The sequence below is a fragment of the Anolis carolinensis genome, chromosome 5 (genome assembly GCF_035594765.1).
Source record: "Anolis carolinensis isolate JA03-04 chromosome 5, rAnoCar3.1.pri, whole genome shotgun sequence".
Taxonomy (NCBI): domain Eukaryota; kingdom Metazoa; phylum Chordata; class Lepidosauria; order Squamata; family Dactyloidae; genus Anolis; species Anolis carolinensis.
In genome coordinates, this window is record NC_085845.1 from 162619957 (window position 1) to 162634592 (window position 14636).

Sequence of the window (14636 nt, forward strand, 5' to 3'; positions counted from 1 at the left end):
AACATAAATGTAAGAGTTAAATTAGCTTAGTGTGATATTATCTATTGTACACCCCCGCCCCAATATTTAGCCTCTGCCTTTCAAAATATATCTGTGGCTAAGATCTTAAATCCAGTTAAGGAACTGGAGATAGTTGCTACAGCTTATTTTCCTGCTCAAATGTAGTTGCCTATGATTCACAAAAATCTTCATTTTTCATAAAGGCATTGAAAGGCAAAATTAATGTTGTTTAATGTCTATTTTGAACTCAATATTCATGCTTGGATAGGACAAGATGCATAGTGTGTACCATATAGCAAATGTTTTATTGATTTTCCTAGTTCTTTATGGATTTTATCATGAGGAAAACCAACCTTTTAGAAACTGCCTTTAAAATAAACATGGGGAGAATTTTTGTAAATAATCTAAGAATGATGCAACAGTGAAGACAAAGCATCACAAAGTATTAAGGAAATTGAAAGTATAACTGAGAGACATGTGAAAAGGATAGCAAGTTTAATGCCAGCAAAACTTGATAACTGTCAATGACACAACTATGAGAGTATGCTGTCCTTAGATAACAACAGCCTGAAGGAGTCGGAAGCAAAGCATAAGATCAAATGGGATTGGGGGCTTGATTTCATTGCCATCCAGGCGGAGGTAGCGGAGGCGTGGCAGGTTTCTTTCATTGACATAGTCTCCTGGTATAGGAATTGGACACACTTGAGTTCCATTAACACCTAGACATAAAAACAGACATGTATATAAGAAAGGTTACTGGAAGAAAGGTATCCTGTAATAACATAACACATTATTTACACTGAGTAAAAATGCATTACTATGTATTTGTACTCTTGTTATGAAGCCAGTAAGATTGCAGTTCTGTACTTGGTTTCTCATTTCTACCATGTAAATTCCTGATGCTCCAATGTCCCCTGAAATAAGAGATGTCATTGCATTATTCAGCCCAGAAAATTACAAAAGGAACCTCAGTGCTAGTTCCTCTTTACCACCAAAATTTCTGAAGCAAAGGTGGCTGATGGTCACCAGTTCAACAACGTACAAACCTATTAGTCTGAATTTCAAGGAACTACTGAAGATGCTGAGCCTATTTTGGTGAAAGGGTTCAGTACATTGGATAGCTCCTTTCAGAGTTAAACCTGGATTCAAAACCCAGTTTATATGAAAACTATCAGTCATCATCCACTTTGAAGGGGTGCTGGCAAGGGCAAAGGATCTAGAAAGTTTTTAACAGCCACTAAAAGCAATAAAGTAATCCCCCTGCATCTGTTGCTCTCCTGTACAACTTAAACATATTTTCAATAAAATATGGCCTTTCCTAGGTCATAATTAAGTAACTCAGCACTGTAACAGAAACAGACATTGCTATCAAGTAAATTGTGTGCATACAAACAACACTCCATTCACATACTCCAGCAAAATCTAAAAATGAAAGTGAAAAAACAATGCATGTGTACTTCAAATTTGTTTTAAATTGATCAAGGTAATTTGGATCCTAGTACTGATGAACCAACAGTAGACAATAGTGACAAATCCCTGTAAAAATAGATTACCAGTATTTCAGCTAAACATGCTAGACCTGAAAGTTGCTGCAGAATACTGACATTTCTAATATAAAGTGTGGAAAAACATGTAACACATATATTATGTGGGAGTGAGTTTCACCAATTACCTTGGATGTTGAATAAGGTAAAGACAAAGGTTTTCCCCTGACATTAAGTCTAGTCATGTCCGTGCTCATCTCCATTTCCAAGCCAATGAGCCAGTGTTGTCCATAGACACCTCCTAGGTCATGTAGCCAACATGATTGCATGGAGCTCCGTTACCTTCCTGCCAAAGTGGTACTTATTAATCTACTCACATTTGCATGTTTTTGAACTGCTAGGTTGGCAGAAGCTGGGGCTAACAGTGGGAACTCACCCCGCTCCCCGGATTCAAACTGCTGACCTTTCAGTCAGCAAATTCAACAGTTCAGTGGTTTAACCCACTGTGCCACCAGGGGCTCCATGTTGAATATCTAAATTTAAATACCTACTCAGTTAAGATAGGTGGTACATCCTTGAGTTTGACCCCAACGGGTTCACAGGGCTATTGTAAAGAGGAATTATAAAATGTATTATAGAAAACTGCCCATAGTAGTAGTAGTAGTTTACCAGCATCTTTAAAAATCATCTAGCTAAAATTTATCAGCTGTTTCTGGAATATGAACCTTATGGTGTTAACGGGACAGACTTTGCATTGAAACAGATATGCAGAACTGGCAGACTATTCTATTGTTCTGTATAATTGCATATTCATCAAGTAGCAATTATTTGCATCTCTTTATGGTTGTTTTTGGTTAATGTCTTTGTTTTCTTGCTATATCATAAAAAAGATAAAGGTTTTCCCCTGACGTTAAGTCCAGTTGTGACCGACTCTGGGGGTTGGTGCTCATCTCCATTTCTAAGCCGAAGAGGTGTCGTTGTCCGTAGACACCTCCAAGGTCATGTGGCTGGCATGACTGCATGGAGCACCGTTACTATATCATAGAACATCATATAAATATGTTTAAAGGAACATCTGGAGCAAAGTTGAACAGGGAAACTTCCCTCATAGAAAAGTAGCTATGCAAAATGAAGCACATTGTACTCGTGGACAATGGCTTGTGTGTGCTCAGATTTTGCATCATCAATGCATGTATTTTTAACTTCCTTTGTGTATATGAAAAGGAGTGGGGAACTTGGCTTCCTTTCTGAGTGATCTGCCTTGCATGTCTTGAGTTCATTGGCATAAATTCACTTGGTTTGTTCTGTAGCTTGTGGTTAGGCACAGTGCCTTTGTGTGTGTTCTGATCTAAATGGGATTTGAGTTTTCTGGCAAGATTATTCTTTGTACTAGGAGCACTTTGTGTTTCTCAGCTATAAAAGGAGTAAATTGTTTTCTAGATGGCTTTTAAGAGTTATTATTCCTGCAATATTTCAAGGGTATTTGTACAAATTATATACATAGCATTAAAGTATAAGCAACCTGCTTCTGGCCTCACCTAGTTGAGATATGCAATTTAGTGACTCCTTTGCTGTTGTGATAGACTAGAGTCAATTTGGCATAAAGCTGTTGTATCGATATCATAAAAAGATGCACTACTTGCTGGCATAGAATTTGTAAGTACATCAGATAGCTTGTTATTTCAGGCTCAGGAGCATGAGCCAGACTAATAAGTGGAGAACGATTATGAAAACTGAAGACTGGATACTCATTAGTTTACTTCTTCTTACAGGACAGATCATATCAGTGAGTTCCACCTCTTTTCTGATGATGTTTTACTGAAGAAGCTACATGGACACTACCTCTTTAAACCTCTGAAGAACTTTGCTTTAAGGAGCTGGCAACCTCAATTGTCACCTGTCATATGATCCTGCTACAAAAAATACATCCTATTACTTTTGGTAAACCAGTCATTTATCTATATAAGAAGTAGTAGATTTTACCTTTGACAGAGGCAACACAGTTCATCAGTTGAGTCGATAATGACAATACTGTATTAGCCAGAAGACACAGCTGGATAGTGTTCTCCAAGTAGTCACTGTGAGCAACCTTGTCTCACTCTTATTTCAATATGCATTTCTCACTGGTAAGCAAACTAGACCCAGATCACAATTCCATAGAAATTACATTTTAAACTGCACCCAAATTCCTTAACTACATTAGGTTTTTCTGATTAAATAAGAATCGATTTATCAATTGTTCTACTAATCGTTCACTGGCATCATTTGAACATTTTTTAAAATTCTCTTTAAGCTTCTTTCTGCTTTCTGCTGTGTATTAAATAATCCTATACATGTAACAGAGAAGTCCAGCTGAAGAAGGAATTGCAACTCTAGGACTGAAAACAGAAAAAGAATGAGACAAGAATATTTCATGGTAAATATTTCTGTCATACAGTGCATTTACACTGTAGAATTAATACAATTTGACACAATTATAACTGCTGTGGCCCAATGCTATGGAACCATGGGAGTTGTCTTTTAGTAAGGTGCCAGCATTCTTTGGCAAAGAAGGCTAGAGACCTTGTAAAATCACAATTCCCATGATTCCATAGCACTGAGCCATGACAGGTAAAGTGTTGTCAAATTACTTTAATTCTACAGTGTAGTTGCACCCTTAGATTGCCGATGAGCACTTACTGCTGATCTTGTTGTTATCAAGATGAAGGTGCTCAAGGTGAACAGTGATAGCTGGGATTCTGGTCAGAGCATTGTAAGATAGCTGAAGATCAAGAAGAGATGAAATATTAAAGATCCTGTTTGGCAGCCCTTCATTGGTTAACTTATTGTTATTCAGGCGAAGGAAAATCAGCTTCAGCATTGTATCAAAGTAATGTTCTGGTATTGCTTCAATGGAGTTATTGTCCAAAAAAAGCTGCACAACATTTCCCGGAAGGATTGGTGGCATTTGAGTAAGTGAGTTTTGAGCAATGTTGAGTTGCATGAGATTCTTCAGTCCTTGAAAGGTGGTGCTTGAAAGCGTACTGTCCAGCAGCTTATTGTGATGCAGATCTAACATAGTGAGGTTCTCTAGATTACTGAAGGCTCCTTCAGGGATTGTTGTGATTTTGTTCCCTGCCAAACGTAGCTGTTCTAAGCTTGTGGGCAGTGGAGCAGGCACCTCTTCTAGCTCATTGTGTTCAAGGAACAAGTACAAGAGACCTTTAAGCTTGCTGAATACACCTTTCACAATTCCACTACTAGTAATTTTGTTCTTGTTGAGATTTATCCATTTTAGCTGAGTGGCATTCACAAAAGACTTCTCTGTGACAGTGTCAATGAGATTGTTTTGGAGATAGAGGTACCGAATTCTTGCTGGGATGATGGGTATTGCTTTAAGTTCCTTGTTATCACAGTATAAGGCATTTGGGAAACTAGGAGGGCAAAAGCATTCTTGGGGACACTCAAAGCTGTAGTAAGACCAGTCATATGGATCATCATACTCCATTGTTGTGATACTCTGTGTCCACACAGCATCAGTCATGAAGACTACCAAAAGGCTGGAATAGAGTTTCACATTCATTGTGTACCTTTGAAAGAGGGAGGAAAGTAGTTAAAATGTGTTATTTTCATAGCATCGTCCCCCCCCCCTCAAAAGCAACAATGTGCACACCTTAAAGTTGTGAAAAGAATTTGAGAGCTATTATTTGTTATAGGTGAAAATGTTTCTGCCTGTGTCAGTGATGTTTTATCAGAGGAGGAGGAAACAGAGAACTAATAGTGTCTTACTATGCAAGATACATTCCAAGATTGCATCTACACACTAGAGTAATAAAATACTCTTTGACACCACTTTAATTGCAATGCTATGGAATCAATGTGAGTAGTAGTTTTACATGGTCTTTAGTCTTTTCTGCCAAACAGTGCTAATGCCTAATCAAACTACAACTCCCATGATTCTTTCTATAGCACTGAGTCATGGAAATTAAGGTGGTGTCAAATTGCATGAACTCTACACTATAGATGCACCTCATTCTCTAATAGTATATACCGTTTTCTGGATTACTTGTGATTTATCAAACTTTTTATATGCACATTTATTTTTTTGTTTAAAAGATGTTTTTATTGAAGCCAGTGGTTTTACTGCTATTTTGAACTGGGCACTTTGTGCAAAAACTCCAATGTTAACCGAAAGAAAATGTAATAATAGAAAGGCTGACATGTTTGCCTTAAGGACAGTGAAGCAGCCAGAGTTTGCTCTTCCTTTAAGCAGCTTGCATGTTCTTTATTTTACAGCTAGTTAGAAGGGCATCTGGATCAGATTTTCTAGGCCCAGATCACATAACACACAAGACAAAGATCAAAGAATATGTTAACAGCTGCTTACTGGTTAAGTTCCCCAGGTGTCTGGATAGGTTTGTCTGCGGGAAAGAAAATCCCCTCCTTCTATCACTCCACCATGAATCTTTCTTTTTTTTCAATGGAAATTACTTTTAAAAACTAATTTTGCCCAGAACTTCACTTTTATTGCTTGACATGTGCTCAGATTTCTTTGTCCAGATTCACTCTTAATTTGTTTTCATTATATCTGGCTTTTCCATTGTTATGTGTTCAAATACCAGAGATGCAAAGCCACATTCCTATATCATATCATCTTATATCAACATTCATCTCAAATTTCACTGTCGTATAAAATGAATTAACATTTTAAAGAAAGATTATCATAAGCTGCAGCAGTATACTGAAGTGTCATACAGAAAAGGATGGGAAGGAAGGGCTTGTTCAGTGGGGGACGTGTACTGAAAGAGTATTAAAGCTGAGACTATAAAGATAAAAATAAATTAAAGGGAAAAACCAAAGCCCCTTATCATTTATTTTAAAAGGATAGCTCTGATGTGGTACTGCTCTAAAGAAATCAAGTCCAAGGAATATCTCAAAGACTTAATAATCTTTGAAACTGCTGGATAACCATCCACAAAATTGCTGAATAGTGCCTGAAGTAATAAAAGAATATCAAAGAGAAAGAGACAAAAAGGTAAATGATTTACCAGGGAGTATCATATTTGATTCAACACATTTTCTCTGGCATCTCTTACTCTTATACAAATATTTATATCTCATGCTCAACATTGATAAAATGAGTAAAGAAAATATTTTACCTTGTATAGGTTAGGTGGTGAATTTTGGAGCCTGTTAAAATCATTTAGGCACCACTTTATTCTTTCAGCACATTTCCTAGTCTGAACTCTTTTCAACGTACAGTATGAAAGCTTAAAACACACAGCAGTAATCCCCAAACATTACCCAAGACACTTAACATTCAATTCTTTCTAATTTGACAGTGCTTCAGAATAGAGCTTACCTCAGTTTTCTTGGATTCTCTTCTGTTGTTCCTATTGGCCACTGTTGTAGACTGTAAGGGGTGGAATCTGTCAAATCACAGTCTGTTATGAATACAGCCTAATATATACGCACCAATGACTACTACTATTAACCCTTAAAATCACCATGTACCACTGGACCCCTACACAATAAAATTCAGGAAATCCTGGATTTCACATCAAGCAACTACAACCCTCTAAGGGCATTCCCAGAGGTGCTTACCTCTGATTTTATGGCACAAATTGAGGCAGAAATGAAATAACTTTATTAATATTTGATTACAAATGCATTCAATAATTGTCAGCGTTATCTAAGCTAGGGAACAAAGAATTAAAACTAGTACCATATGTTTTGGCGGAAAGTTATTATTTGATTCTGATGAAAAACAGATGCAGAAAAGCTTTTATATATGCGATTCCTGATTGAGAAAACTTAGGAAGACTGCTAAGAAATATTAATATATTATTTAATACATTATCTTTAACATACTATTTTGCTGCTTTTAGGATAGTGTGATACATTTCTTCACATTTCTCTATACATTTTGATTAACTTGCAAGAAATGGAGCATTCCCATAATACTGTCATTGTGTGCCATCTGTTCTAAATTTTGTTTTTCATAATTATTAGACCAATTATGCATTTTAGCATTTGTTTCCAATCCACTTGTATAATTAAAAGGATATACCACATGAATCCTTTTTTTCTTTTCTTTTTTAAAAAACAAAACAGTAAAATCAAAGTGACTTTTGGTAGCATGGTCACATCTGCAACTCAAAAGCTATTTGCTGCTTTTAAATTGGATGATTCATCTAGTAAGGAGGACCGGGGGGGGGGGGGGGGAGAGATACCAACCACAATGGGAATTTCATGCCTTCACTGATAGGCTTTGAGAGGCAGTTTACGAAAGAAGCTGGGTTAGCATTTTGAGGCTCCATAGCTGCTATCTAGTGTAAAATATCCAATTTGGTGGGGAGGTAAGAAGACCTTTCCAGGTTCTTTTACTCTCTTGCCAAGAGAGAATAGGTTAGTCCCTCCCTGCTGTCCAGCAAACATCTTTTTTTTTAACAGGCATTTGGAGTTTTATTTCTTATTAAGGAATATATAATTAAATATCAAAATATGGATCATCCATACCATTGCATTTCCTGAATGAATGAATGAAGGAATGAATGAATGAATTTTTTATCCCACCCCATCTCCCAAAGGGACTCTAAGTGGCTTACAACAAAACGATAACATAAATAATAATACAACAAATAACAAGTCTTTATATTTCCTGCTTTGATGTGTGATTGTAGAGAAACTCAATAGAAAGATAACTTACACTCTGAAATGTAGTGTGGAGTAGAAGTCTGTAGGTACCATTGATTCCAAAATGGCCAGAAGATGATTTAAGCTAGAAGAATTCAAGGTTAAACTCTCCCCAAGAGCCAAAATGAAGCTACCATGCTTTGGGCATATCATGAGACAAAATGCCTCATGAAAAAAAAAACAATGGTGATTGCTGGGGTAGGTGGAAAAGAGCAAGACTATATTATAGGTGGATAGACTCAGGCCCCTTCTACACAGGCCTTAAAATCTGTAAGAAATTGGGATAAAAGGGGGGGGCAGATGACACTCAGTGAAAATGTGCACTGGATCACAGGATCGGCTGAAATACACATGTTAGAAAAGTCCTCTTTAAATTCTCGATCAGCTAAAAATGTGCTGCTATGAAGCACATTTTTATGTATATCCCTGCAGTGAAGAAAATAATGAGACTTGGTTACAATACACTGGTGTGGACTGCTCTAATCCTCATAATCCTGAAACAGCTGATGAGATAAATAAATGGAGCCACACACGGGTAGCTAAATGGAAACACAAGAGGAAAGCAATTTCCATGTGAACTCTCTCCAAAAATTCCTTTGTCCTCATATTTATGAAATTAAACAGAGCTTTAAATTACACAATGGACACCAGCATGGCAGGAGCGTTCAAAAGGGCAAACTTAAAGGCAACATTAGGGTGAGGAGAGATAATGACAAAAAATCCGCTTGTGTGCAATTTCTAATATCTGCATCAGTGCTTATGAGGTCCAGCGCATCTTGGAGAAAAATGAAAAGAAAACGTCTGGTGGAAGATTAATGTATATATACATATATTCTTTCTGACTTGCAAGGGCTTCTTTCCTTTGTCAAAACATTCCCTTGGTTAAGAGTGAGGGAGGCTTTGGAAAAATAAACACTGATAAGGGAGGGTAAGATGAGAGATAAGTATATTATATTGCAAGCAAGGTCCTCCAGGCTTTGCTGCCGTTTTGATCTTGACCCAATTATAAGCCGGGGGAGGCTTTGTCAGCTCATAAAAAGGGCTGAAAAACTCAGCTTATCTTCGAGTATATATGGTAACTACAATTTGCTGTAGGTGGTTTTTACTGTTTTGTGACTCGTATGCTGAGACATTTTCATTGTGATTTTGATCTGTTTATATCTTAAATATATTTGTTTTAATCTGATTTTATCACTGTTTGAGAATTGCCAAGATTTTGAATCACATTGACAGAGTCGGAAAGCTCATCCAGCTTAGTTCCATGCCCTCCCTGTGTCCACATATGCCATTTAGTTTCTTGCCACACAGGTGACTTCCCAATTATTTGCAGATTTTGATATCCACGGGGGGTCCTGGAACCAAACCCAGTGAATACCATAAACCCACTGTTTCTTAATATAATGGGGCATAATGCATACCTATGTCAGTAATAACATCAGTAATATCATCCAGAAAAGTACACAGGTTTGAGCATTGCATGACTCAAGAGTTCAAATCTCTGTTCAATCATGGAAACCCACTGGGTGACATTAAACAAGTCACAAACTCTTGGTTTCAGAGGAAAAGTGTTGCAAACCTCCTTGGAACAAATCTTGTTATATAAGCCCCATGATTCCTTCACCTTAAGTTTCTCATAAGTCAGAAATGATCTGAAGATCTGGACTAATGTCACCTAATAGGACATTCTGGTCCTTATCACTGCTCTGAATGCCATGTTTATTTGTTCATTTCATTTTACTTATATCCCACTGTTCTTCTTCCATAGGATTCAATAGGGGTGTACAAATTTAAGAAATAAATACATTCAATTTCAGGAACAAATGTTTAGGATTAGACTGCAGGTCCCATTGGAATTCTACCATATTGTCAAGTAGCTATGGGGCACTACTTTTATTAGGTTTAAAATATCTTAAACATTTTCTGGGTCCTGCTTTTTTCTTATTATAATTTATATTTATCTTTCATTTTACTATGACTGAAACATGTCATAATAACTGCTCTGCAAATCAAGCCCAATCTTTTGGTAGTAGCCAAATGACTGAACTAAGGCTATCATACTTTGTAGGTATCATAAAATGACATGACTAGCTGGAAAAGATTATAATGCTTAGTTAAGTTGAAGGAAATTAGATAAGTGGAAGCTCTCAGAAATGATTTATTGACTCAATAAAGGAAGCCATGATCCCAAGTTTGCAGTAACTGGGGAAGGCTGTTAACAACAGAGGCCTTTAGAGGTCTCTTATTCATATGATCATAGTAAGTTGAAGCCAACTTGACAGCACATAAAAATAGAAACAAAACACGTTTTCTCTAAAATATTTTTAAAATAGGTATCTTATATGTATCTTATAGTTACTTGAAACAAGAACTATGCTAAAGTATGGAAATGCAAACCTTTGTTAACTAAATTATGAACTGTACATTCACTCAAAAAAATACAGAACATGTCTGTACTTTTATCTACAGCCAGAAAGATCAAACTTCCCTTTAATCTCTAGATTAGGTCTGGAATGTAAAGAAAAGCAATGGTGTAGGAGATCTAAGGATGTGGCTATTAGAGCTGTGCAATCAATGAAAAACATGTTTCAATATTCATTACAAAATTGGGGAGCAGGCAATTTGTTTTTGAATGTGTTTCCGAATTTATGGACCTAAAAAATTGTAACCATAATGAAGTAACTAATTTCTCGTTACTTTTTTGTTAAATAATTGAGCAAGTGGGGAAAGTTCAGGGGCTCATTTCTCCCTCATGTTTGAAGCTATTGTGATGAAACTTGCTATAATTGTACCACACATTTTCCACTGTTAACCCATCAAATTTCAGAATGTTATGCGAATCCACTAATTATTGGGGATTTAATTTTTTTTTACAAACCATTAAAAAAAACTACAAGAGCTATCTACTTGAAAATTATATACAATGCACAAGATAACCAGGGCATCAATGCCCGGAAGTTTCAGAAAGATTCACACATCTACTGATTTTGGGTGATTTCCCCCCCCCCCCCCAAAAAAAAGCCACAACAGGAATTCACTTGAATGTTATAGAGGATGTGGCTGAGCAATTGGCAGGTGAGGCCATTTTGCTGCCACCAAAATAAATTATATATTATATATTTCTTTGCTGCCACCAATTTATATTAGATGTTTCTTTTGCTGCCACCATTTATGATATATACGCCACCGCTCACCAAAGCCAGCATGCAGAGAGACCCAAAAATGGAGGGAAACACTGTCTAATGGAGCAGTGGTTAATAAGCAGACAGGCCACTTCTTTATTATATTATAACACACAAACACTTGAGGTGAAGTCAAAAACAGGAACATAATGTTTATTTGTACTTGAAGTGAAAAGTTGCGTATTGGTTTCAATAAAATAACAGGCTGGTTACTTAAACAGAGAATGGTTTCATTAACTTGTGTTGCTTTAAAAATATGTTCCCTCACAAAGAAATATAAACAGGCGTTTTAAACCTTTGAATCCTCTCTCTTGAGGCTCTAAACACAAGCACTCTAACCCTTAGAGCAGGGGTCCCCAATCTAAGGCCCAGGGGCCGGATGCAGCCCTCCAAGGTCATTGACCTGCCCCCTGCCCTCAGTTTTAGACTTAGGCTCACCCAAAGTCTGAAATGACTTGAAGGCACACAACAACAATCCTAATTAACTCGACTATCTCTTTGGGCAGGAGCAGGCCCACGCTTCCCAATGAAATCCTGATAGGTTTACAGTATGTTGGTTAAAATTGTTTTTATTTTTAAATATTATATTGTTCTTTCATTTACTAGTATTGTGCTATGGTAATAATATGATATATTGTGTATACATATAATATTGATAATAATATTATAATGTAATACAATATAATATTTATTTATTTATTACAGTATTTCTACCCCACCCTTCTCACTCAATAGGGGACTCAGGGCAGCTAATAATAATTATACAATATAATTATATTGTAAAATATAATAATATTAATTATATATTACAGTAGAGTCTCACTTATCCAACACTCGCTTATCCAACGTTCTGGATTATCCAACACATTTCTGTAGTCAATGTTTTCAATATATCATGATATTTTGGTGCTAAATTCATAAATACAGTAATTACTACATAGCATTACTGTGTATTGAACTATTTTTTCTGCCAGATTTGTTGTATAACATGATGTTTTGGTGCTTAATTTGTAAAATCATAACCTAATTTGATGTTTAATAGGCTTCTCCTTAATCTCTCCTTATTATCCAACATATTCGCTTATCCAACATTCTGCCGGCCCGTTTACGTTGGATAAGTGAGACTCTACTGTATATATTAAATGTATAGTATAGTACCAGATAATAATATATAATGCTAATATTGTGCTATGCTAATAACATAATATATTGTATGTACATACAACTTGTAAGCCACTCTGAGTCCTCTTCGGGGTGAGAGAGGGTGGGATATAAATGTAGTAAATAAATAAATAAATAAATAAATAAATGTTGTTGGGGTTTTGTTTGTGTTTTTTTGCATTACAAATAAGACATGTGCAGTGTGCATAGGAATTTGTTCGTATTTTTTTTCAAATGATAATTTGGCCCTTCAGCAATCTGAGGGACCATGAACTTAAAAAGTTTGAGGACCCCTGCCTTAGAGGCTCACTGTAATTCTTAGCACTTTTCCCCAAAGGCTAATTTAACTTTTCCCTCAAAGAGTTTCCTCACTAACAATTCCCAAAACCTCACTTCCTTTCTCTTCAAAACTCCACACCCTATCTCTACAAACTTCAAACCCTATCTGACTAACTTTCTGGCCGAATAGCTCATACTGCCTCTCTGGCTCCGCCCACCTCCTGTTGCTAAGCTGCTCCCTCCAATTTCATCAATTCATCAATAAGACTGCACTTCCATACTTGAAGCTGCCTGATCACTCCTCCCCCCTGCTTTGCTCTGCCTTTCCAACCACAGAACTTCAACTTAGAACAGATTTATACTATTGCTTCAGTCCTCTTTGCAGATTCAATAATTTTATTTTTTATTATTAGACTGACTTTAATTGGCTGCATCAGCCCTCATTGGGGCTTTCTGATGCTGAGCACTGCATTAGGGAAATGTAGTTTAGGGGAGAGTTCAAAAGGCAGGGCCTTTTGAACTCTCTGCCACAGGGGACCTCACCTTTCCAAACTACATTTCCCAGAATGCTGTGTTCTCAGTCTCACGCTCAGCCCAGCTATTCCTGCCCCAGGTGCCCTTCCTTATGGCGACGGGCAAGCAGGCTTGATCTTAATTTAAACACTAACAATGGCCTCTTTGACTTCTACTGAAAATTAAACTGACTCTGGGAGGCTTCCAAATGTTACAGAATCTTAATGAAAATTATTGGTGAGTGTTTTGATACTTAAAGTTTTCTCTCCCCCCCCCCCTTTCCGGCATGTTTTTTAATAACGGTTTGTTTGCATGAATTTATCAAATTACTAATTACTTACGGGACTGACAATAATTTTGCACAGCCCTAATGGTTATGCAATTCAATGTGGCTAAACATTTACAAAGGACTTGCATATGCAGAATTTAAACACACTTTGGGTGCATCTACACTATATAATTTACATGATCTTTAGCCTTCTTTGCCAAAGATTGCTGGTACTACACCATACTACAACTCCCATGATTCCACAGCATTAACCATGGCAATTAAAGTAATGGCAAACTTGATTAATTCTATAGTATGGATGCTCCCTGAATGTATTTAACAATCATAGGCATGGGTATGCCATTTTCTCAATTTCATTCATTTATAGCTTTTAATGACTTGTTTCTAGAAAAGAATGGTATAATTTTAATGAAAACCTAGGAAATATAGCATCTCAGTGTTTTCTCTGACCTCAATATCACATTTTTCAATTTTTAAAAAATGTTTTAATGTCTTAATACAACATTTGCTTTGCTTCAAGCAAATAATATCTTATCAGTACTTTTTACTAAGTCAAATCTTTTGTCTATCTCAGTAGTCATTACAGGATCCTAGGCATCAAAATGTGTATTATGCTACCTGTCTATGACCTCCTTCCACCCACCCGACAACCAATTAAATGGGCAACCTCAATGGCAAAAATGAAAAAAAAATTAGGCACAAAACTGTGGTTAAATGTTAGCTGTTACTTGGCCAGTTGTCTGAGATTCTGACCAGTTTTCTGGAAAATATTTTTCAATCTATTTCTAAATGTATTAAAACAGTTGGTTTGAATTTGTGCTTTTCTGATTTTGTCCAGTAGTTGTGTCTATCTTGTCCACCCAGAAAGAGAAATGGACCATTTAATGAGTGCAGCGGTCAGTAGTGACATTCCTTAGATCTTAAGACATCAATTGTTTTAAATCATTTCCTCTTCACTTAATCCATTCCACATTTATTATCCTACTCAGTTTTTCATAAATTAATCTCCCTTTCCTCAAACTTCCCACTAGATGCCCATTGTATTATCCCCAGTTC

At 36.5% G+C, this 14636-nt stretch overlaps 1 protein-coding gene across 2 annotated transcripts; it reads right to left on the bottom strand.

Moving 5' to 3' along the window:
* Positions 1 to 478: 478 nt before the first annotated feature.
* kera (keratocan) lies at positions 479 to 7054 on the bottom strand. Of its 2 annotated transcripts, none has more exons than XM_008110875.3 (3): positions 6826 to 7054; positions 4164 to 5053; positions 479 to 719 (listed from the first exon to the last, which is right to left on the bottom strand). In XM_008110875.3, exons 2-3 carry the CDS (start codon positions 5044 to 5046, stop codon positions 553 to 555), a joined length of 1050 nt encoding a protein of 349 aa, XP_008109082.1. In that variant the 5' UTR covers positions 5047 to 5053; positions 6826 to 7054; the 3' UTR covers positions 479 to 552. The 2 variants fall into 2 exon arrangements, with proteins under 2 accessions (XP_008109082.1, XP_003221094.1); XM_003221046.4 differs by lacking the exon at positions 6826 to 7054 and adding an exon at positions 6623 to 6806.
* Between the last annotated feature and the right edge of the window lie 7582 nt (positions 7055 to 14636).